The sequence below is a fragment of the Cinclus cinclus genome, chromosome 4 (genome assembly GCF_963662255.1).
Source record: "Cinclus cinclus chromosome 4, bCinCin1.1, whole genome shotgun sequence".
In the NCBI taxonomy this organism is placed as follows: Eukaryota; Metazoa; Chordata; class Aves; order Passeriformes; family Cinclidae; genus Cinclus; species Cinclus cinclus.
This window is the reverse complement of record NC_085049.1, coordinates 31,876,796-31,901,744: the sequence shown is the minus strand read 5'-3', so window position 1 is coordinate 31,901,744 and position 24,949 is coordinate 31,876,796. Positions and strand designations below refer to the sequence as shown.

Sequence of the window (24,949 nt, the reverse complement as noted above, 5' to 3'; positions counted from 1 at the left end):
CAGTTCCTGACAAATATGCTTGTATAAATTGTTAAGGTGGAAAGCACTGATCTAATTACACATCCTCCTTTTGGCAATCACAGATTTATTCCTCAATAACGTTTAGTGGAAAACCCACTACCCTAAACCAATAACTTCCCCCTTCCAAGAGAAAGCTTTTGGGCAATGCTTTTAGCACTCAGGGACTCTAATTAAAGATTGCCTTCTGTTTCTTTTATTCCAATACACACAAAAAAAGACAGAGATTACTGCAGCAAATTATTCTCTCTTCCAAACCAAATGAAACATTTAATACCGTTTTCAAGAATTACTGAGGCCATTCAATACAGAAGTGTCTGTACTAACACACCAAGCAGCTGACTCAGCTAATTTGCCATTTATATTTCAACAATACAGCAAAAATAATACAAATGTACACACACTCCTATGTGTATATATATTTGTACATACAAACACATATTGTAGAAGACCCAAACAAAACCTCTGAAGAATCAACCTGTTTTACTAGAGCTTATTGTTTCTAATAAGGTGATATACTTCAGAGATACAATCTGGTAACTAACAAAAGCATCTGGTTAAACAGATGCTTCAATGCTGTCATTTGTAAACTATAGATCAAAGTAACTGTCTTATCTATTAATTATTTATTAAATGATTTATTATTTTTATTCATTCCTTTAAATATCTTTTAATCTTTTATTTATGTTCTATACTTTAAGACAAGAAAAAAAAGATTTAAAAAAGAACTGCATATGAACCATGATGAACAGCAGGGAAAACCATTCTCAACTCTAGGGGTCCAGAAATGAAATTCCCATCTTCACCTCTGCAACAGTTTATATTCTGTTCTGTGAAACTTAAATAAATCCTCAACATTTTGATTCAGAAAAAAAAAAACAAAATGGAACACAATATTTTGAAGGAAAAACTATTGCAGGTTTAACTGAGTCTGCTTCCTCAAAAATGGATACCACAACATTCTGTGATGGGTTTGTTTTGCACTGTAAAGCTGGTTTGCTATTACTTGCTAAAAACTGACTACTGCAATTCAGGTTGACCAAAGGGTATAGTTTAAATTAGAGTTCATTCTTTCGGCTACATAATTTTAAGGCAAATTCTGGGCTGTTTGATGAACTTAGCTCCAGATCAAATAAAAACTGAAAATAAAAAAACTTAGGGCTTCAAAAATTCTTTAACAATCTGATTTGATTCTTAATCTTCATTTTGGGCATGTAGAACCTGGAAGTGGTCAAGATTTTTAAATGCGTCTTTTCCAAAATTGCTATCCTTTATTAATTTTGATTCTAAGAAATATTTCATAAAAATAAAATAGTTACAATCTACATGCATGTCTAGGTAGGATAAAATGAGATTTTAATTAATGTGACATACAAATATACTGCATGGATCTGTGATAAAATGCTAGATGGAGATTCCCTGAGGAAAATAGGACATTATTTCTATGACACTATTAACTGGCAGCAAGGATTCTTCTTCATTCATGCCTGCTTTATGGAAAACACTGACTAATATGAACAAGAAAAAAAAAAAAGGGTTGGGGAAACAGTAGGTGTCATGTTGTAATGTCCTAAAACTTTAACGATCAAACACATTATCTCTGTAATTGGACACTACAAAGACAGAGGTTCTTTTTTCTTCTATTTACTTCTATTTTCTTTTAGATCTCAAGGTGAAGTACTTGAGAAATCCTTAAGAATAAGGGAGGGGAGTGAGGAAAACACAATCTTTGTTAAAAATTTAAAATATCTTAAGACTCTCAAACTATTGGGGAAGGAAAGCTATAAGTTTCAAGCACTTCCAACAGTTCTTCTAGCAGACAAAATCCCATCTGTCTCTTTTACCAAGCAAAACCCAAAGCACTTTCTTGGACAGTTTTCAATACTCATCAAGTTCTCATATACAAACATTTCAAGCTATATGCCCGAAGTAAACCCATGCTTAGCTAAAACAACTTTCTCTGCAATAAATGATTTATGAGCACACTGAAAACTCATTTCATTCATCAGTATTTTAATACTCACCTAAATGCAATAATGGCAATGGAAATCATTAACTTCTCATTATATATTATATTAACCAACAAGACTAAATTAGGTACCAGTCCAGTGGTACCCACCTTCAGTGGGAACACAGTGCAAAGCCTCAGCCTTAAGCCTTAACATGTGCAAGAAAGAGCAACACCTTACATCTCAGGGCATATCTATATAGTGAATAAAGACCCATGCAGATAAAGTACAGGAGCCCCACTTTCCACACTTCCAGAGGGCATCAGCTTAAAGCTACATGATTCTATTATTACAGTGTAAGACAGAGAATGCATTGGTGCAGCATTGGGCCAGACCTAAAGCAACCATAGAATCTTCTGACAAGAGCCACTTCATGCCCTGACAACACAGAACAACCATCGACCATTTTGTACCCTCTCAAGAAAACATCGCTCTGGATTGTGCAAAAAAATCAAAAACCAACACTGAAATATTTGACTGATTAGTGAATATTTTTACTCAAAACCCCAGACTAATTAAAACTGTTCTAGATATTTTCATTATAAAGTAGCAAGCAAATTACAACTATCTTCATAAATAAGAAGTATCAGATTCTGTACCTGTTCTCCACTGAGACAGTTGTGTCATTTTAATAATGTCCACTGAAAATATACAGGGAAGATGTATTAGGAAGTTGTATTAATGACATTTAGGCAAGGACTAGCTGCTAAATAAATAATAATTCTCCCTATTAAATTTCTACTAATTAAGAAATTGAAGTGATTAATTTGACAAAATAGCTCAGTAGAAAAAAAAACTCTCCTTGCTGCTTCCGAGACATGTGACTTTGAAAATCAGTGCCTTTAACTTCACTGTTTTTATGTATCTGGAAAGAATGGCTGGCCTAATGATTTCCAGCAATCAGTGCTTGTCTAATCAAGATGTTCCAAATTCTCAGTTCCCCAAAGTCTTGTTAAAGTAGCTGGACAAATGACAAATCTCCTTTAAGAACTTTCGTCACTTGCTATCTCCACCAATCTGCCTAAACTGACTGCTACTGATTCTGTTGTTCTATTAGCTGGTCAAAGCTATGGTAAAAGGATCATGTGAATTTGTTGTTCTGGTTGATTCTTAACAAATATAGTAAGAACAGTTCTGGCTGGAGGAAATTTCAAATCTCTTGAATATAGTACATACCAGTTCCTTTGCTAATATATGGAGGCTTGAAGAATTTCACAATGCCATACAAGTTCACTATAGTTCCATCTTTAAGATGATTCAGGGGAGTATACACATACTTCGGAGCAACAGACTGAAAAAGCATGATAGAATGAGGGAACAGAAGAAAAAAAATATTAAAAACAAAATTCTGTGTGAATGTTTGAACATCATTCATCCTCAAACATACCTATTTCATCTCAAAAAAATAAGTAAATATTATCTATTTTTTTATCTTACTCACTTGAGACTCAGAAAGCACACAGGACTTTTTTGTCTGTGCTTGCATTCTTTCTTACAGTAAGTCAACCAGTTAATTGAAGTAAGTTTCAATACATGAACCAGGCAAGTAAATGTCATTACAATAAAGAACAATTAAAGACAACTTTTTCTTGATCCCTTTTTACGTGTGCATCCAGAGAACTTTTTAAAGTGCATACATGAATAGCTTTTCATTTCTGCTTGGCAGTGTCACTGCCCAGAATCCTTGTCTTGGGCTGGTGGCAGGGGTTACCTCTAACAGCCACTGTGCACATCTTCTCATTAAAATACCACAAGTGCTGGAGGATTAAAGAAATTAAGGGCTACTTTCTATAGTTTAAGGACTATTCTCCTCTCATCTTAAGGTGGTAATATATGCTGATTAGACTCTTGTTAAAGAATATAAGTTCACTTAAACTGATTGATAACTTAGGTTTTCAAGTACTATAGTGAAAAAATGAAACTGTAAATAAAAATTGAAAATGAGCTCTATCACCACTGGTACTGAATCTTTAACATCATGATAAAGAACATCAAAATTTCAAAAACCAATTCCTCTGCCTTTAAAATACTATTTCTTGTAGAATTTTAATTCAGACACTAAGCGCTTGTTCCAAACAGAAATCAAAACAAATGCTAAGACCAGTATCGAAGTCTGATTATCAAAGTCTGATTTTAAATCAAAGGAAGTTTCATATTTCCTTTTTTCTTTTAACAGCACAAGCATCCAATCTTGTTTAGACCAATAGTTACCTTTCTAATTCAAATTTCCTAAACCAACATGAAGTCCATTTGGAGATTGAGATGGGAACCATACTAGAGGTATAGAAAAGGTACTACTTTTTTCATATTTTATTTTGTGTTCCAGGTATATTATTTTCAAAAGTGAAAACTAAATTACTCCTGGGACAGGAGTATGGAAGTAAATTTAACAGTAAATTTCACACCTTCTTATTCACATGCAGCTAACCTCATGTGATTTAAAAATGTCTCAAATACAAACTCACCACAGATGCAGTTTCTGAAGCAGCAGTCGTTCCTGGTTTAGCATAAATCTGTGGAGAAAAAATGACAAACTACAAAATTGAAGGTACTGCAAATCTAGCATTTGTTAACTTTAGAGCAAATACAACACTATATAGAAATACTAACCAGCCCTAAAGACATTTTTCCATAAGAATCATACCTGAATCCTGTAAAATTTTACGTACAGAAGAAAAGAAAGTAGTATTTACTGCAATTACACTCAGGCAAAAGCTTCTTCCAAAATATACACGCATTTTCTAAAGTCACCTAGTTGAATATGCTAAGTCGCATTACTAGAGTAGCATTTCAAAGCTAGAGGTCACAAATTTAAAACTGCACTTAACACAGACCTCAAATGGGTTTAAGGTTTTGTACATAAAGATGTACGTACATGTCAGTGCTTAGAGCAGATCCATTCTCAGTGACTTGTTACTTTCCTTTGAGAGAAAAAAATTCACCAGAATGGTATAAATTTTATTTATATTAGTTCCTAAGATTTTTGAGCCTTACTTATAAGCCAGACTTACCTTCAGCAGAAGGTCTTCTAAATAACTAATTGTGGTGATTTGATAAAAGCCAGCACACTCCCACTCTGTGATGAACACAGGGCACAGCTGCCATCCCAACACCACAGCCCAGCCTGCCTGCCAGACTCAGAGCCCACTGCTGCTGGGGATCTGCTTTTGCTCTCCACCTCAGCTACATTCCTGAAGCTGAATTTACTTTTAAACAGCCAAGTGAAAAGTTATGACTGAGGAAGTGAAGCACACACAAAGTCTACTCATTTGTATTAATGTTAACCATCCAATGCGCGTGTCACCAAATGAAGTGCCACAAGCTCCATTCTGTGGTCAATGATGAGATAAACACCTCAGCACAACCCAGGAATTTAGGGAGCTGCACACTGTCTTTGGGATTAGACTGTATGTCATGAGGTCTTGACAATACTCAGTTAAAGGTCTAGTGTAGTTTCTAGAATTTAAATTTTAGTTTACACACATGTATTCAGACCCAGGGCGGTTTTGCTATACATGATCCTCAATGAAAAATACTCTTTCTACCTATATATCATCATCAACAACAGATGACTGTAATGAAACAGTCTGCACTATAATTTTAAAGAATTTTGTTTCTCATTGAGCTGCATACCAAGTTTTAGTTATCTACAGAGACCAATTCCAAAACAAAAGTGCCTTTCTGAAATTAAAAAAAAAAAAGTATTTCTTCTTAAATTTAGGATTTAACTAGACAACTATACAGACAAAACTAAACAGAACTGATGTGAGAATAGTACAAAAGAACAAATATTTTACTCAGAACAAAAGGCTACAATTCTCTGTATAAAATTTAGATTATAGCAATCCATGTATTTGAAAGGGAACAACTAATGATTTGAGTTAAAACAGTACATACTCAATAGACCAGAGAAAACTAAAAATTATAGACCTGAAATCACTCTTTCACCCTTTAGTTTGTCTGCTTTATTGAAATGCGTTATGCACAAGAGTAGCTTAAACCTGTCTAAGAATGTATCTAAAGTCACCTAAAGTCAAATTCTTGCACTGAACAAGTAGAAATTTACCTGAAAAATAATTTGGTCAGAGTTGTTATAAGATTACATGTGTGCACACAAAAAAACTGTGTCATTTTTCCTAATGAACACAGTAAAATAGTCGGTAGCATTTCAGTTTCTAACAGATTTTACTGGTTTTCCCATTATAAAGCAAAATGTTAATGTAATTTTGGAAAATAGGAAAAAAAAAAAATTGGGCAACCACATACATAAATGGCTGATCCAACTTCTTCAGACACTTCCAGTTGACAATCATGTCTACCATCCTCTCTTGCTGTGGGCAATTTTACCACCTTATATCCTGCAACTATGAGGGTTTCCTATGGGGACAGAATAGTAAACAGAAAATTACACAGACTCTAACACATACTCTATTTTAAGACTATATGCTGTGAAATTTCACCCCTAAGTCTCAAGACACTGAAGAAACAAAAATCCTGAACAAATTGCAAAAATTATCTTTAAGTTTACCGATTTAGTTCTTCTACCCATGGAATTTATATTTACAACAAACGCCAGAAAGTTTTTCTTTTTAATTCTGCTAAAATTTTCATGATGCTACTGTAACTGAGTGCTATTTTTGACAAAGCCTAGGGAGGAAGATTCACACTGAATAAAGCAAAAGAATCATTCTTCTTTGAATACAATAAAGACTGACTCCTTTCTGGTTAGCTTAACTATGGTAGAAAAGAAGTAACAAGTCAGACCAGCAGCAATAGAACATTTTTTTCTTAGAGCTTCTTTCTCATTGAATTACAGCTGTACTTTTAAGAAACTCTCCTATAAACTCTGGTTTTGGCTGGATCAACACCTTCCTTAAGTCTTAAATAGGTAGGTCAATCAACAGGGAGGTTTCTGGTAGCAAAAGAGACCTTACAAACTTCTCTGGCATCTCTTTTCACTTTGGTACAAAGATCCTCAGACAACACAAAATGAACAAGAAAATGGGGATTTAAAGGGTACATGATTCAAGTCCCAGCAGCAGCTCACGTTCTTAGCAGCAACCTCACCAAATTTAAAAAAAAAAAAAAAAAAAAAAAAAAAGAAGAAGACAGAAAATATATTAAATATCTTTAGGTAATCAGAGGCGATTAAAAATGTTATCTGACACAATGTAAAGCTCCTTTATAGTCAGCTCCCTTGCTATCAGAACTGTTTAGCAGGGTTGTGCCAGGGTGCTCCATTCAAATAAACATATTAGACTTGGAACCCAATTCAAGCTTCTACCAAAAGCACTTCCATAAACTTTTACTGAATAGTTTTTCTTCCTGTTTTTTTTTTTTTCTGATTAAAACAAATAAAAGAGCTTTCTGATTAAAGTTGACAGTTTTAGCCAATACTGCACTATGACAGCATTTTTTTTGCTATTTCAGCAATCTGACAACACTACACTAAATGATTTAAGACCCAAAACTTCAATGTTTTGTGCAAACAAAAGAAAGGCTTCTGGATTAAGTGACAGTGATATATGTAGTTATTAAAACATTGGGGAAGAATTTTCTGCAGAAAGCATAAATTTAATCAAACAGTTTAATTCACAATAAAACTACTTAGGGCATGGTGATTGTCAGGTAATGTCACAATGCATACTTTGACTGAAATAATATATAAACCTAGATGTAAGCCATACAAAAAGCTAAGCTAAAACACATCAAAACAATTAGATGACATTATTCTTTGCACCTCTAATACATTGTCCTACTAACATACATGAAAGTGTTTCATTCTTTCCAGATACAGAAATACACAAATACAAACTTCAGGAAACTCCATGAATTTTGCTGAAATCAGGGGTTAGTACATGTCCTTCCTTTCACTGAGAGCTGATGCTACCCAGAATGTTCCTTCAACCTCTATTTAAAAAGCCATGCCTTGCTTATACATTATTCCCATTTCAGCATTTTATTAGAATGTAGACTGCACAAGATTCTGGAATGTTGCTGCTGAGTCAGGATTGGAGCTCTGTACAGGTAACTTCTCTTGTCATGCTCTCCTGTGTCAGAAGGAACTTCAGAATTACATAGACTCAGACTTTTAACAGACTGATAATAAATGAATATTTTTCAGTAATATTAGGTCTAGTGATTACTCTCATGTTAGGTCTAGTAATTACTCTCATGTAATACATATACCATATGTAGCACAACATTTAAAAAAAAAAACCAAAAACAAACCTCCACTTGAGCTGTGAAAGGACTGAAATTTCCATGAGGAAAAGACAGCACTAACCTCAAAACCTAATTCTATAGGTAGAAAGTACAGACATGCTCAGATTTTTTACAAATTCACAGTCAACTATGACAGGTTGTGACTTGCAGTTTCTAAACATGCAAAAAATTTTCATAGTATTTGCATGGTGCTTTAAAATTTAATGTTGTATTAGTTTTCAAAATAGACTGGTTCCCATTTCACCTTTAATTATGATTCAAACATTTTTAAATGGCAAAAAAATTCTATTTCCTTCATTCAGAAAGTGTGAAGTACAGGAAAGTGTTTTTCCTGATGGTTATTCTGCAACAGATTGAGAAGACTCTCAGAAGACAACATGGTTACTCACGTTTTTGGAAACTGTCAGCTCCTCCCCCTGGTTACTTAGGTAAAGTTCTTACAGGATGCCAAGAATTAAAAGGAAATTAAAAAATACTAAAATCTGAAATGGTATGCAGCAAGTAAACAGAAGCGCACCTTACTGAAATTATTCTTTAATGGCTATAAAATAGGTGGTTTTTTCCCAAGCTCTACTAGCTTCAGGAATCATTGTTTCCACATATTCATATTCCTCCAAAATTAAAATATCATTTGAGACATGAGGGAAGCACCATGAAGGTTCAGTTCACTGGAAAGCACAAACTGAGGTTTTAGCACACCTTGGCTGTCTAAGGGTTGCTGCCTGTGGGTTGTCGTTTCCTACACAGCTCTTTAGTAATGATCTTTTTATCTTCTGATTGCTGCTCAGTGCCTTGTTCAAGATTTCTATTTTTTTCAGCACAAAATTGATTTGTTCATTGACTTTAAAAAGAACCTGCAGCTTGGATATTCAGCAAATTAGTTCAGGAGCTTTCCACCCTGGCTTCCCCACTGCAAATTCAAAATTCCATGGAACTGAGAAATCTGTATAAAAACTGTAATTTGCCCAGAGAAGATGTGGATGCCCCATCATTGGAAGTGTTGAAAGAAAGGTTGGATAGAGCTTTGGAGAAAACTAATGAGGTGAAATATGTCCCTGCCCAGATGTCCCTGCCTGTGGCACGAGGGCTGTGACTGGCTGACCTTTAAAGGTGCCTTCCAGCCCAAACCATTCTATGATTTAGTGTCAATTCATATCAAAAATGACAAAGCACTAACATGAGTTCATAATGCATCATATACTGATTTTAATTTCATATTTGGTGAACACTGAAATGTCAGTAAACTCACAGGCAATCTTACAAAAAGACAGGTAATTTTAACTTGTTTTCCTTCTTTGGATGTAACACCCTGTCTCACAAACTCACAGGCTGACTTGTATTAAGTCTTCGGCCTGGAGCTAATCAAACCAAACTTCTATCCCTGACAAAGACAGACATCAGCAGTAGTAAAAAAGCCCTGTATGCAGAGTTTGAATTTTTATTTTTTTTTAAATCTTGCAGTGCAACTGTCTTTTATGTGAATTTAATTTTAAAAGATACCAAATGGGAAAACATTCAAAATATGACTATAAATGGGTGGCTTCTCTATTATTCATATTCATGATCCTTTGATTGCTAGGTAAACAGCACTGATAGAAATAACTGGTTTATTTCAATCTTAGTGTGAGAAAGAGTTTACATCAGCAAATACTTCTTTTTGTTCTAGTTCATATCTATAGACTTGAGGGATTGAACAGACTATTTCTAATTTTAAGGATAGGCAGACTAAGACAATAAAAGAGGTCAACATACATCTGTGAAAAACAATTCCTAAAACAAGAATATATACGTATATATGTCTTGGTGGTTTTTTTTTACCCCATGGCGTATAATTTTTGCACAATCCTCTGCCATTTTTCCATATATTAAGACATCTATGCTGTTGATCGGGGAAGACAAGTTATCTGAATCTAGAGGAAAAAAAGCAAAAGTGATTCCAATCACTATAACTTCTCCAAACCAAAACAGCAGTGGAAAGAGATTTACAAAACAAATTAATGTACAGAGTCTAACACTTTTCAATTAATGTACAAACAGGAAATGTGCTAACTACAGGCATATTACTCAGAATATTCCTCATAGAGGATTAAAATGTGCCCGCTGTGCACCAGTGTGCAATTAAACAGAAATGAAAAAGATTTCCACTTGGATAATTCAATGTAGTGTTAGAGAGGAAATATTATCCAGTGACATTAACACAGATCCTATTGTAGCATCTTATTATGAAGATATCGTAGGACATAGAAATATTAGTTAACAGCCTTCCAGGAAGACTAAAGCAGAAATCATGTTGCCATTTTAACAATTTTCTACTTTTTCCTGTTTCAGTGATTTAGATGTGCAAACTTATGTTTCTGTGGAGAATGTGCATAAACTCTCCTCTCCTGAACAGTCACTGAAATCAGCAAGACTCAGGGAGGTCAAGCATCCCTCTGAGAACCCTGAAGCCAGCAGGGAGACTGTGTAAAGTCCCAACAATTTCATTCACCTCTGCTAACACCAGCCACAAGAAGTGTCACCAGGCAGGACCTGCATACCCAGGCCTGCTGCTCAGGCACAGGAGTCAGGAGTCTCAGAGGGAGCACATGATCCTCTGGCCACTGTAAGGAATAAGATGAGAATTCAAGGCAAGGAAATGGAAAGTTCCTTGAATCCAACAGACCCCTGACAAATTACCTCCTCCACCTTCCTGACTGGAGGGGATGATAAGCTTAAGACTTAAAAGGAACATATTATTTTTTTGTATCATTTATTACATGATGGACAACTTAGGCATTCTAAGTACTTGAGTAGTCTGGTGAAATTTCCTTTTCTTAAATGCTTAAATTAAAACAGAATGAAACACAAATATTTTGCTACTAATCAAAATACTGGCGTATATTAAATGGGCCCTTACATAGTATATGCTATATATATTATGTGGTAACTATTATGTGTGCAATTTTCTTGGTCTTTCTTATGATAAGCAGTTTGAAAATACACTATTAAAGCTATACATATAGCTAACATTTCCAGGAGAGTCTTTTAAAAGTTATGCAACAAGAAGTCTACTGAATATGAAGACTGTATTGTTTCCATTAACTTACCTGGCATAAGTTTAAGATAAGCATTTTCTTGGTAGAAAATGAACAGTTTTAGAGAGTATTTTAAATCTAAAAGTCTACTGAACACTACACAAAAGCAGGAACTACTGATGCAGTACCATCATTAAAATGTATACTTAAATTTAGTACCTTGAAGAACAATCTTGAAAAAGTCTGTTCCATCTCCGAGTTTTGTTAATTGGTAGGAAAGAACAATTATTCCCTACAAAGTAAAAAATAAAATAAAACGTTGGGAATTAAGACTGTATGCCTCTAAGTTACTGAAATACTGATAAAAGCTGAAACATCTGTAAGATAAAACAGGCATAATTTAAGGAACAAGAACAAACTGCTGTCTACAATAATTTAAAAAAAAAAGAAAAAACAGAACATTCCTGAGACATGACATAAGGAAGCATTACAGGTCAATACTATTTAGATGCTACTGACTAGATGATAAATTAAACAACAAAACAGTAGCTATGGAACTATACATATAACTTTTGTTATTTACAAAAATGGCAAATTAAAGACTAGCTTTGGCACAAAACCTGAAAGGCATCTGAAGATGTGGTGATCAAAATCGTAAAAGATACAGCAATTTCTCCAAAATTATTGGCAAAGGATTACAACATAAATATCAGAACAAAATCACAGCCAAGGTACTACAGATGCATATGAAAATAAATAATCTTCTGAGAAAAAAAATACAGCTGTGAGAAGATTATTAAAAAGTTTAGAAACTGCTGTGTTTTAATTATTTTGCAATAATACAAACGTTGTAAAAGATGCTATGGTTTAACAATTAATTCAAAATACTCTTTTAATTGTGATGCTAAAGTTACAATGAAGCAACAATTACCAACTTCAGTGATGTTAACATCTCTTTGGAGCCAACACATCTACTTAGAAAGGTATCATCAACCTTACCATCAATGTCAGTCAAGTGTATTCTTTCACAGTATGGCAGATAAAGCACTGTAACCTTCTCAATAATAAAACCACAAAAAAAGGTTCAATAAAGAAATATAAAAATATTAAAAACAGACTCTGTACCTACACAAACAGCACAAAAATAGACTAAAAGGTTGCTTGTAAAACGAGAGGAGGGTAGCATGTCTACAAATGTAGCATTATGAGGACAGTCAGGTAAATCACAGTGACTTCACAGTACACATATTCAGTGGGAAGCTCGACTACAATGCTAGCAATTGCTTCTTAAACCAAATCAGGATAAAACATGCAGTAGTGAATTGTTACTCCAGAGGCCTTTCAGAGTAAAATTTGTCCTACAATGTGCTAACTGAGGAGTAATCCAAACCAAATTCCATGAGATCTTACTACCTGTTTTATAAAGAAATAATTCCACTCCACAAAACCTCAGCATTATTTAGAGATGCTGATTTCCAAAATAATTTAAGTCTTCTTACACAACTCATCAGTTTTCTTTGTGAAAAGTAGAAACTTACCTGTTAAACACAGAAGGGATTCTCACTTATTTTCAAAATTACAGCTTCGTTTAAAACTTCACTATATATATATATATGCATGTGTGTGTATATATATATGTATATATATGCACATATAATTGTTATAATTTTTCTTGCTGAGATTGTCTTGAATTGTACTCACAGGTAAATAAAAAAAACTACACATTTTTTCTTGCAATGAAGTCTTTGCAATGAAACAGGCACCTCAAGAACACTCAACATTTCCATACGCATTTTTTCCTTAACAAGAAATTTTCATCTGCTCTAGCACATTATTTAAAAGTGGAAATAATTAATGCAATAGTGTCTGTTTTTTACCATCTTCACTTTTTATTTTTCCTTTTACATCCCCGTATCATCCAAAGAGTTTTTAAATTCTGGGACCACATTCTTTGCTCTAATAGTTGGGCCCCTCCACTATCCTTTCTATCCCAAACACCCACAATATAGCTCTCTTCCCCAGCTGCTACCTATTTCCTCATACTGCCTCACTGCCTTCTCCACATGCCTGAAGCTCTTGAGCTCCAAACTTTTAAAGAACCTACCTTAGCAAAACTTGCTCAAATTGACTATTCCCTCACAAATCCTGCACTGCTTCTTGAGTTCAGAAGCAAACTTTTTCCAAAACCCTCCACATTCCATATGCCACTAGATGCACTCTCAAAGCGACCATGTGCAATTCTTCCACTACATATAAGGCCTCACTCCCTCAGTTTGGTTCTATAGCTGTTTTGGCAGCTGATTTTGAGGTTTGGTTCATATTTGCTACAGTAAAATCCATAAAATTATGAATAATAGGAGAAGGCATTATGTTTAGTTAACAGACATGATGACTGAGGAGGTACAAACGTTGCTTATGCTGTTTTTACACAATTTGAAACTAGCAGTTTTCAAAGAGGTGCCAGGAAGATAAAAACATGCAAAAGAATGAAAGGACTGAGGCACACAAGTCAGACAGAAGTTTTTTGTTGTTTTTCCCAGAACACATTTTATAAAAATCCTCCTCTGCCCTTCCCTCCTTGTCAAAGCAGGACATGATCCCTGTTTTGGCAGGTCTTGAGTGACAGTGTGCCACCACTAAGATAACCTAACATCAGTGCATTCTAAGGTTCACTTCAAGCTCAGCCTGCAGAACTGGATTTTCCTTCACATTTAATGGTGCATTAGCACCAGCTTTATCAGTTCTCCAGTTGTGCTGTTGATGCCAAGCTGTTTTTAGTCACCTACTAATCCATGTCAGCAGCAGCATGATGTTCTCTTAACATAGGGCAGAAGTCTGAGAAAGACATTCTATACACTTTCCCTTTCAGAATCAACTACCTCACTGCATGTATGCTTTAAATCATGTCTAATAGTAATTACTGTTTCGCAAATGGAAACATTTATTTCGGCAGAAACATTTTCTAATTTATAATGTATTTTTGTCTCCTTCACCACTTTCTTCTAAACAAGAATCCCTGTTCTTCCATGTCAGGGCTGCTTGCAGACACAGCTCTTCAAAGCAGGAAAGTCTATATATCCTGCAGGTGAACAGGGACAGGAAACTACACCCTGAGGAATAAACCCCAATTGCTAGCAGCAGTGGTTATTGATGTTTCCATTTGCTCCTTTACAAGACCTGAGGGAGGCTGAATCATTCTCAATCAAATCACCTCTTACACCACTCAGCTGCTGCCTGCTTCCAAACAGGGCAGTGCTGCTCCTTCACTACATGGAAGGGCACCACTCCCGGCATCAATTTGACACCACAATGAACCAGCACAGAGTGAGAGCAGCAGAAAATTATCCTCTCTCCAGCAATATGGATGGTCTTCTGCCAGTTTCCTTCTCGTGAATGGACTCAGTCACAAGGTCACATAAGCACTAGAGTAGGAACTCAGAATACACAGCTGTCATAGCAAAAATGTTTCTTTCTGATACAGAAACACATTTGATCAGTTCAGCTCGTATTTTTAAAATATTTATGCCATTTTTTGAAGGATTCAAGACAACTTAGGTTTTCTACAGAACCAGACTGGCTTAATTTTCCCCCCCTTTTTTACTTAATAAATGGAAAGAAAGCCTGGGTTAATACTGATTGCCTGACACATAAGCATCAGGGATGTCTAAAACGATTCTCAAAGCCACAGACAAAAAAAGTTCAACATGACAAAAAAGAACACACTAAAGTACTGACACTGCACTTTACAGAGAATACTTGTTTTAGGCATGAAGAAGGTTATTTCTGCATTTCACAAGTAGAGCAGGTTTGTGCTTCCAATCTGAAATATATTTGGGATGACTGTCAAACATAAGCGCACACTTAATAATGATAAAAAACCTAATTGTCTCTTGATGCTGGTAGTTGATATAAACAACACTTCTCATAAAACTGGATATGATGTTGTTTCATACAAAAGGATAACTACTTTAGAAGTTTTTTAGTTACTCTGAAATCTGATCTTTAACATGATCGAGGTGCTTATTACTATTTTTTAAAACAAAATACCACTTAACCTCCCCCAATCCCTCCATTTTCAGCCAAGTATTCTGCATAAATGTGTTTTTAAATTGGTCCACAGGTTATAAATCCTGAAAATAGAAGCTCCTACAAAATTTTAGTCTGATAAGAGAAAGGGACAGGACTGTAAATCAATGAAGGTAATAGCAAAATGCAATGAGGTTCAAAAAGGTTGTAATTTTCCACTGCTTAAAGATATGCAACAGATGACCACAAAGACCCACAGTTGCAGAATGTCACCAATTGAGCTGGAATACGGAAGGGCCTTGCTAATGTAAAAGAAGCTATTTCAAAGCAAGACAAAATTTTTTTTACTGGTCAATTTACCTGAATGTATTTGTTGGTGTGATCACAGCCTTCTTGCAAATCCTGCAAATTCTCCTTCTGCAAATGGCTTGGTAGTGGAGTCTCAGACTGTCCTTTAACGATCTTAAGCAACTGAACAGGCATAGCTGCTTTATCTACACAAAAATCATAAAAAGAGTCCTGAAGCTCCTCATTTTGCTCAAATTAAGAGTTGCCAGAAATTGCCTGTTACTCAGAGAGAGAATATTTACCTACTTCATAACAAGATAATTTAATTATGTAAAACTAAGAATTTTCAGAGGGATTGGCCTCATCTCTTAGGACGTAGCAAGAAGAAAGTAACATATTTCTATCTGGGGGTATTGTCTCTGCAGTATAAGTTTTATTTCAAGTGAGTATATACAGAAAAGCCACAACATGATCAATATTCTGTTTCCAGTAAGTTTTAATAAACTAAGCAAAAAAATGCTGTTTTCTGAAAGTCCAGATGGCAGTACTATAGCCACAGTCCTAATTTCAAACAGTTTTAGCAATTTTTATATTATAGTAAAGAATAGGAAAGAAAGTATTTCCTGTAGTTTTGAATGGAAACAAAATTTTGGTATTCTACTCAGTAAAAGCTTAAACTACATTTCAGTTACAGTTCAAAAGAGCTTGTGCAGACTCAATTCCCACAAAATATTCAGCTATAATGAAATGGAACTGGGAAATGATTGTGAAATGGGAAGACCAGTGAAACACAAGTCAACACATACAGGTGCAGAGAGCAAAATTACACACATTCTTTTAAAAAGTACCTTATTCTTCAGAAAATGCAAAATTCCACCTTTATTGTTTCTCCAATATCCAAAGACATCAGATTTCACTAATTACTCAGGACTATTTAACTTGTTGTGAGCAATCCTTCTTTCTTCCCCATTTTCCAGGAAACTTCCCAGAGCTGTTATTCTTGTCTAACAGATATAAGCAAGAAGTCACAGTCATTCATGATATATCAATAAAATACTTTGGTTAGAGCATGTCTCAGCTGCTATAGCACATATAGGATTACTGACTTTTGGTTTTTTCCTAGCTTCCAATTCACATGAGGAGGAAGGAGGCGGGAAGGAGGCAGAAATGAAGCATTAGGAACTGATCACAATTCTGAATCTCCCCATCCCCTGCACTGCTCAGGGAGACAAAATTGGTAGAGAAATTGGAGTGGAGCTAAGCCCAGAAATTGGGAGAGGTGAGGGAAAGGTCTTTAGATTTGCTCTTATTTGTCATTATCCTACCCTGATTTGATGACCAGTAAGTGAAATTACTTTGAGTGTCTTTTGTCCATGTAAATGGTGAGTGATCTCCCTGTCTCAACCTGCAAGCTTTTAGCTGTACTTTCTCTTCCCTGTCCTCCTGAGGGGAATGATAAGAGCAGCTCTGGCAGGCACCTGGCTTCTACCCAGGGTCAACCTATGACAGCACAGAGCTGGGACTCACAGCACCAGACAGGTTTCAATTTCTGATTGAACTGAAGGAGAAGTAAAAGCCTGATACAAAGGTGCAGATGCTCTTCCTGCTTTGACTAATAAGGTATTAGAAGTCAGAATTTCTGTAAGATGTTAGTAAACGAGGCTAAAAACAATGCCTGTATCTCTAAGTTTTCAAACACACGCCACAACAGCATTGTCATTAGCTTACTAGGATTTCAAGTCTCTAGTGAAAAGAGCCACTAGAAGATTTATACAGCTTTTCAGTTCGAAGTATCTACTTCACACTTCATTCTAGCAGACTGAGAAGCTGATCTATTCTGCCTAGAAAGAGCCAACTTCCAAGTTAATCAGCAATATTGATCTTTACCCAGCAACACTATAATGAGCTGGGGAGATATACAACATAACAGATTAACAATTTTTTGTCCTGTTTCCTTCTATTACACCACTTGAGCAATTAAAAATCGATTTTTCTGTCTGGTTTTCTTTTCCATGAAGATATCTTAACAACACAGAGCATTTTGTTACAATTTAAATTTATGTAAATACCATTCCAGTAGAAAACAAGTGGGATGCCTTTACAGATCTTAAATTCCTATATATATAGAACTAAGGTCATGTGTTCTAACAGCTAATCTCTGAAGCTTTCAGATCCTTTTTTACAGCAATTAAAAACCAAAGATAAGAGTATTCAGTTCTAAGAGTTATAAAAGTAAATTTTCCAAAACAAACTGATAGAGCACTGGCTTGCAAAATCTACATGAAGATATTGTTAGTTCTGTCCTTGGTGTTCTCAACTCTTCTGGAGAGCAACTAAATGAAAATAATTATGTCTGTCAAGTGCCTTTGTTGCTCTCAAAAGCCTGACTAACACAAAAATCATTCCAACTTGAGCCTAAGAAGCCCTGTAAATGGGGTAAACACAGCTATACAAAAGGATAGATACTTAAAAAAAGGCCCAAACAAAACCAACAGAGACTGCAAGAAAGGCAGACAGCAACATGGGATACTTCTTGAAGAGGAGTGAGACACAACACATACACACAGCAGAAGGAAGAAGACTGTCAACTACAAATAACTTTTGCCTTCCAGTAAATAAAGTGACAAAAATATGGAGAGTGAGCAACCAAAGAGCTTAACAATTTTAACAAGGAATTATACAAAAGTATGTGAACTGTTTAAAGTAGACTATATACTGTATTTAGGATGTGACCCACAATTTAACACCCTTAAAGAGAATGTAATACACATCACTCAAGTGGAATATAACACTGAGGATGGCTACTCACGTGCTACTTATGTAGTTCTGCCCTATCCTTGATATTCTGTCTACTAACTAAAAAAATTAGTCCTTTCTGCACTACCAAGAAATGCTACACTCATACGCAAAAAATTACATGACGAGAATAATTTCATTTTGGGAAACAAAAGAGAAAAAAAACACATGACTATGTGGACTTTGAAGGAAACCTCACCGATGTCTCATGAAGAATGAAGGAACAGCCAAAAGCATCAGCATCCTATTGATGTGGTCAGTCACAGTTGTAGATACCTGAAGCACCCTGTACTTTCTGTAAACAGAAATATTAAGTCAGAGCAATATTCTGGCTCATCATGCAAAAGTTAAAATAATTACAAAATAAGTAATACTTCATTGTAAAAGCACATACATTTGTAGACACAGCCATACATTCCTACAATAATATATGCAACACTTTGTCATAAAAATGAACATTTGTTGCTCGAACAGAATAGGCAGTACAGAAATACCACAAATGCAAGCTGCCATTGCAAGACAAAGCTTCTGTCACACAGCAGTCTTCATGAAATCAAGAAGACCACCAGTGAACAAAGTGTGTAGTCTGTCTAGAATTTTTTAAAAGTCTAATTTTGTAATTTATCAGTTCCTTGGGAATTCTCACGAGGTGAAAAACATCATGTCAGATTAACTAAAATAAAGGAGAAATCATGTCAGTAGCATGACACATTCCCTTAGCTGCAAGGATTCAGCTTGCTCTTCCTGCAGACCTTCAAGCACTTATCTTTTTGGGATGTCCTCAGCTATTGTTACTCTTAATTACACACATGATGCTTAGTTTCATTAGAATACAAGTAGGTTTCTTAAGCAAACAAAATTTCCTTTATTTCAGATTAAAATTTACTCATCTGGCATTGTTCAAGAGACTACAATCAAACATTACCTGAGGAAAAGGTATTCTTATTATCTCAACAGTACTTCAGCTCTAGAAAGCAGCCACCCACTGCAAAGCAGCGGCCTCGGGAGGACAGGGCTGCTCTGCAGATCCCACACTTCACACGGTATGAACTAATGGCTTCAGAAACTCAATCCACCAGTCACCAGAAGCCGAGACCTTTAAAACCAACACCATTAGCACCATCAGCATTACCAACAAAACTTCCTTTCGGTTTACTCAGTGCCCGGAAAGAAACTTCCAAAGCCGTGGAGCGCCGTGCGAGGGCTCAGTTCCCAAAGCAGAGCCCGTGCGCAGGGCGGCTGCGGGACGGAGGGAAGCAAAGCCAGTCCCGCACGCCGCCCGGTCGCCTTTTGTCCCTGTGCCTGTCCCTGCGCCTGTGCCTGTCCCTGTCCCGCCTCGGCACCGCCTGCGCCACTTCCGCCCGCCCCGCGCACCGGCCGCGCACTGCGCATGCCCGGGGGGCGCGCGCACGCGCAGCGGCACGCCCGGCCTGCACGGACAGGGGTGGGAGTGGGTACAGAACTGACCGAGCCCGCTGGTGCTATTTTCTCATGCTGCTTTTTCATGTCTGTAAGAGAGCTGTTCAGCAAATAAAAATTAAAACTACGGTGTACTGAGATAGTGGAAAGCTTATACATTATAAGTGAATTAAAATAATTTGGAAACATCAAGTTGCACTCCAGATTAATTTAAGCGGCTGCTTGGTCTCTTCCAAGCTTCTTTTTGGCTCTTTCTTTTTCCATTTCCTTTAAAAAAAAATTACTGTTGTTTCTATAAAGTAATCTTAAACCTAGAAGAACGGAGAGTTTTTATGCCCTGTCCTATATATAATCAAAAGAGAAAAGAAAATAAGCAGAATTTTGATAATACTCCAGTTTTATGTGTCAACAAAACATTAATTAGGCCTGCCAGAAATCCAGCCTGAGCTCAGTTTTTTCTTTAACACTTTTTGAACGGTAGTCATACTCCAGGAGGATGGCACGGGGCAGGGACGGGTGACGGCGGTCACCGGTGTCCCGCCATCCCCGGTGTCCCGCTGTCCCCGGTGTCCCGCTCTCCTCGGTGTCCCGCTCTCCTCGGTGTCCCACCATCCCCGGTGTCCCGCTAACCCCGGTGTCCCGCCATCCTCGGTGTCCCGCTAACCCCGGTGTCCCGCTATCCCCGGTGTCCCGCTCTCCTCGGTGTCCCGCTCTCCCCGGTGTCCCGCCATCCCCAGTGTCCCGCTAACCCCGGTGTCCCGCTATCCCTGGTGTCCCGCTAACCCCGGTGTCCCGCTATTCCCGGTGTCCCGCTAACCCCGGTGTCCCCGAGCAGGAGCCGTGCGGGCCCTGGGGCGGCCCCTCCGGCCCCGTCCCGCCTGCTCCCCGCTCCCCGCTCGGGCTGCCGGCCCCCAGAACGGGCAGTTCAGTGCCGGCAGGGGCCGGGCCCACGTGCGGTAAGCGCTGGAACGTGGGTGCCACGGCCGTGGTCAGGCGAACTTAAAAGCTGGCACCTGCTGAAAGTTAAAAAATACGGGGGGAAAGAACACCCTGCTGCTTGCTGGCGTGTGTTGTTTAAATGGCTTTGGAAACCCGTGTTCGTCACTGGCTTGCTGGTGTTTGCACGCTGCAAGTTGACACATGCCAAGATCCCATTTGCCAATTCAAACTTGCAGCTTTCGTGGCTCAGCATTGCAGCTTCTTGCTTTAGAGACTTCGGCTTTCTGTATTCAGTACCTCAGAGTTAACGTCTGCTGCCAATCTATGCTCTCTTTTGTTCCTTTCCCATCTCTGCAGTCCTGAATATCTGGGACAGCTTTCTTTTTCTTGTTTTTCATCACTTAGTGATTTTAAAAGTCCCACTGGAAACAATTTTCTCCTTTCTCTACCTTCAAATCATTCCTTCACAACCCTCCTCTTATTTTGGAACTCTTTTAGTTATGTCTCTGGAGTTTTTTTATGGCTGCACTTAGAATTCAAGTCCAATTCAAAAAAATGGAACTTGGATCTGTCCGTGTTCAGGAAAGCCTCTGGAGGGACATCTATGCTTTGTACTCATTTTCACTGTTGACAACCTTTTCTGAACAGGCTTCTTTTCTTTGATCATCACAGTTCTCAATAAATTTTAATCCCGTACCTACCATTGGGTATTAATGTACCATGCTTGATTATGAACAAAAATATTAGTAAGACCTTGTTATGCAGGCATGATAAAAGTAGCCCGCAGTGAAAGCTAAGACAGAGCTGGGAATTATGCACAGCTGGTTACATGGAGGACTAATGATCTGCTGTTTGAAGAGCCAGCTATAGGAGGTAGACTGAGAAGGCTAGAGTGACTTGTCCACATCCTTTGTTTCCATCAAAAGATTTTGAGAAATCAAACTTATCTTTAGTCTATTAAGTTCTGTCAAGCAAGCATTTATGGTGGAATATTGTCTGTCTTCTTTTATGACCTCTGTTTTTAAAGCTACATTTTGAAAACAGTGTAGCTCAATCACTGAGCAGATTCATGACTGGCTTCCTGATCAGAAGCAGCCAGCTTTAAGTAACTCATTATCTTGGTTGACTTTATGATGGTTGTATCCCCGGTCATCTGTTCTGTTTGTGTTGGATATTGAGTTCTGCAGCTTTCAGGCTGGTTCCAGCAGTGAAGGGGGAGAGAAGAGGTGCAGAGTTTGTTATCAGAGACTGCGCTTGCTCCCATGCATCCTTCACACAGACTGGGTTGTCTGCAGTGGACGGCAGGACAGAGCTCTCCTTTGCTCTTTGTTAGTTTGTTTGTCTAGCTGAGGCAGAGAAGATCCCTGGACTGTGTTGGGGTTTTTTTGTTTGTTTTGGTTTTGTTGTTTGTTTGTTTGTTTTTTCGTTTTTCTTGGAATTGTTTGAACCTGCTCTGGACTGAAAACCCAGAAGAGCACTGGGAACTCACACCTGTGTCACACCAGGTCTGGCCTGGGCTGTGACATTTCCCAGCTCTGGAGGGACTGAGAACAGACTGAGTGAGCTGGGCTGCAACCCACAGAAGGGACTCTGCTGGATTTGTCATCTCTTTGGCGGGGCGAGAGGTTTTGCTGCTTAGCATTGTTCATTTTTGTGACGGAAAGTGCTTTGCCTGTTAAATAAAGAGTTGTTTTTTTTCCACGTCTCTCTGAGGAAATCTTTTCCCCAAACCACCTGGGGGAGGGACTGCTTGAATCTGTTTCCTAGAGGGACCCCATTCAGAGGTTTTCTCCCAAATTTGCCCTAAACCAGAACACTCACTAATGGAGTATTTAGTGAAGAAAGACTCATTTTAAGCAGGAGACAATCTTCTTCTGTATCTAGGAGATAAGGAAAAAGAAATGGGGGAGGATCCAGGGAAGAGCAAGAGATTGAACTTCAACAATGGAACAAAGAAAGTCTCCACAAATGTCGTCAGTAGAGACACATGTGATTGTGGCAATTCTGTAGTTCAGCAACTCCAAGGTGTATCTGAAAATCTCCAAATTTGCTTGTAAAAGAAGGTGATATGTGATACATGGAGTCTCTTGCAAAGGAGTTTTGTGCCAACTGGCAACTTCAAAACATTTTGGGGTTTTGAGCATTATTAAGATAAATGCTAAGAGAATATATTGAGTTATTATTAGTGTAAATTTTGGAAGCTGACACAAAGCTGTTTGGATTCAATGTTAGTCTTTTCATTGGTTCCAAAGGTTTTCTATTTCTGGAATCATCAAAGATACTGCAGATTAGATTTCTGCTTCCAGGTATTAAGTATGCTTCTTTGTTTAAAATAAGACATTTTTATTTTCTAAATTTAATATGCTCATTAAGTATGTTTGCTCGGTGGTTGGGTTCCTAGCTAATTTTCTTAGCAATAGGATTTTATTTTCTAATAAGGCATCTACCCAAAAGCCTTCTGTGGAAATCAACAATGGAAATTTATTATCTCTTTGCATAGTAGTTTTTCTGTATTTCAGTGGAAATACTCACTAGCTCTAAGAACGTTGAAATGCTGTTCTTTATTCTAAAGCCTTAGCTGTCTGACTAGCTATAGAAGTTTGTGCTTCTTTCATCAATGCTTATATGCTTACACTGGCTAAGAAGGCTTCTGCAAAAAATAAATCTGATTTATATAATTTCACAAAGAGTTGATGTGTTAGTGTGACACATATTCTGGGAATAAGATAACAAAAAGAAACCTTTACACTTCAGGAGCACTGGATTTTTTTTTTTTGTTTGTTTGTTTTCTTGGAAGCACAGAAATAAAAACAGGGATGTATTAAGATATCTTTGTGAGAAAAGCAGAACATTTATAAGGTAAATAAGGTAAATTACTACAAGGTAATTAAAAACAAAGTGGCATCACTGGAGTGTTAAATCTTTTTCTGTTGGAGTATTTGTTTGTATATCCATATCATTGCAGTGAATTTTGGTTATGTGTATTTCAGTTGTAGACAACAGTGGACAGGAATCCAGGCATGTATTTTGAAAAAAACTCATTAAAAGAGCTTGTTAAAGGGTGCAATTGTGTGAGTGCGATAAACAGAACTATTTCTATAAAAGCTACTTATGTATTACTTGTAAAATAGTAGTGTTTCTTCTTCTGTTATTTTCAATAACTGAAGCAATTTTTTTTCTACGACATATACTAAAACCTGAGGTTTCTTTTATTTAGAAAATATTATTTAAATATAATTCTTTATGAGCCAGTTTACCTGGAAAATTCAAGGTCTTTCATTTCAAGAATGGAAGTCTAACTATGTTTATTATCACAGGCATCACTTTCCTCACTGTGAAAATCTATAGATGCCATCATGAACTGAAATAATTGTGTTTAACAATGTAGTGGTGAACAAAACAGCCTGTCTTCACCCCACCAGGTCTGTAGTCAAAGTACACCTAGAATATTAGAATTGGAGTTAATTTAATATGTAGTGAGCTCCTTAGTTTAAAACCAAAAGATATGTCAAGAAGCTGAAAGGGACTCAGGAAGGGATGTTACTGGGATGCCTATTCCTATTAAGTTATTTAACTTTCATGTGTGAGATGATGGTGTCAGTTTTTTAGACATCATTTAGTTCTCCAGCCTGGAGAAAACCTCTATACATAAAATGAATTATAATTTATTAAAATATGGACCTTTTGAGATACATAAATACCCCAAAAGCACAAAACCTATTTATTCACCTTTTTGAAAATCCTTTAGCTATTTGGGCTCAATTCTGATAATTCTGTCTTCATTAACTATAGCAGGATTTTTCCAGATTTTTTTCCCACTGGATTTTCCTTGTTCGCATTTAATTCTCATTTCAGCTTTGCACCAGTGTATTTTTTAAATGATTAATTTCTCTTGGCTTTCAGTAAAATAAAAGGAAAATGAAATTAAAATTAAGACAAAGGAGGAAAAAGCCTGTGGTTCATCTAGTCACACTAGTCATGTTCACCTCCTATCCTGAAATATTCTGAAAATTTTCTAAGAGATCCTTAATCCAGATTTTAACTCAAAGGGTCTTAAGTGCTTTTCAGTACCCTGAAGCTAAAGGACTGGGTGTCCAATGCTCTTTACCTTTTTAGCTTAAGCATTCTGTGAAAACTGAACAGAAGTTGTTCTACCAGGAATAACAGACCACCTTATTTAAAAAACATTTATAACTTGGAAGATGTTTGTCTTCA

At 36.9% G+C, this 24,949-nt stretch overlaps 1 protein-coding gene across 1 annotated transcript in view; it reads right to left on the bottom strand.

The window, feature by feature from the left end:
- POT1 (protection of telomeres 1) overlaps positions 1–19,670 on the bottom strand; it is a 57,155-nt gene extending 37,485 nt beyond the window's left edge. The window contains exons 1-9 of the mRNA XM_062491913.1: positions 19,302–19,670; positions 18,576–18,671; positions 16,429–16,584; positions 15,653–15,786; positions 11,486–11,558; positions 10,071–10,162; positions 6,294–6,404; positions 4,493–4,540; positions 3,204–3,318 (exon numbers count right to left, since the gene is read on the bottom strand). Coding sequence (XP_062347897.1) covers positions 3,204–3,318; positions 4,493–4,540; positions 6,294–6,404; positions 10,071–10,162; positions 11,486–11,558; positions 15,653–15,775 — 562 coding nt within the window. The 5' untranslated portion in view covers positions 15,776–15,786; positions 16,429–16,584; positions 18,576–18,671; positions 19,302–19,670. The remainder of the gene's footprint in view (positions 1–3,203; positions 3,319–4,492; positions 4,541–6,293; positions 6,405–10,070; positions 10,163–11,485; positions 11,559–15,652; positions 15,787–16,428; positions 16,585–18,575; positions 18,672–19,301) is intronic.
- Between the last annotated feature and the right edge of the window lie 5,279 nt (positions 19,671–24,949).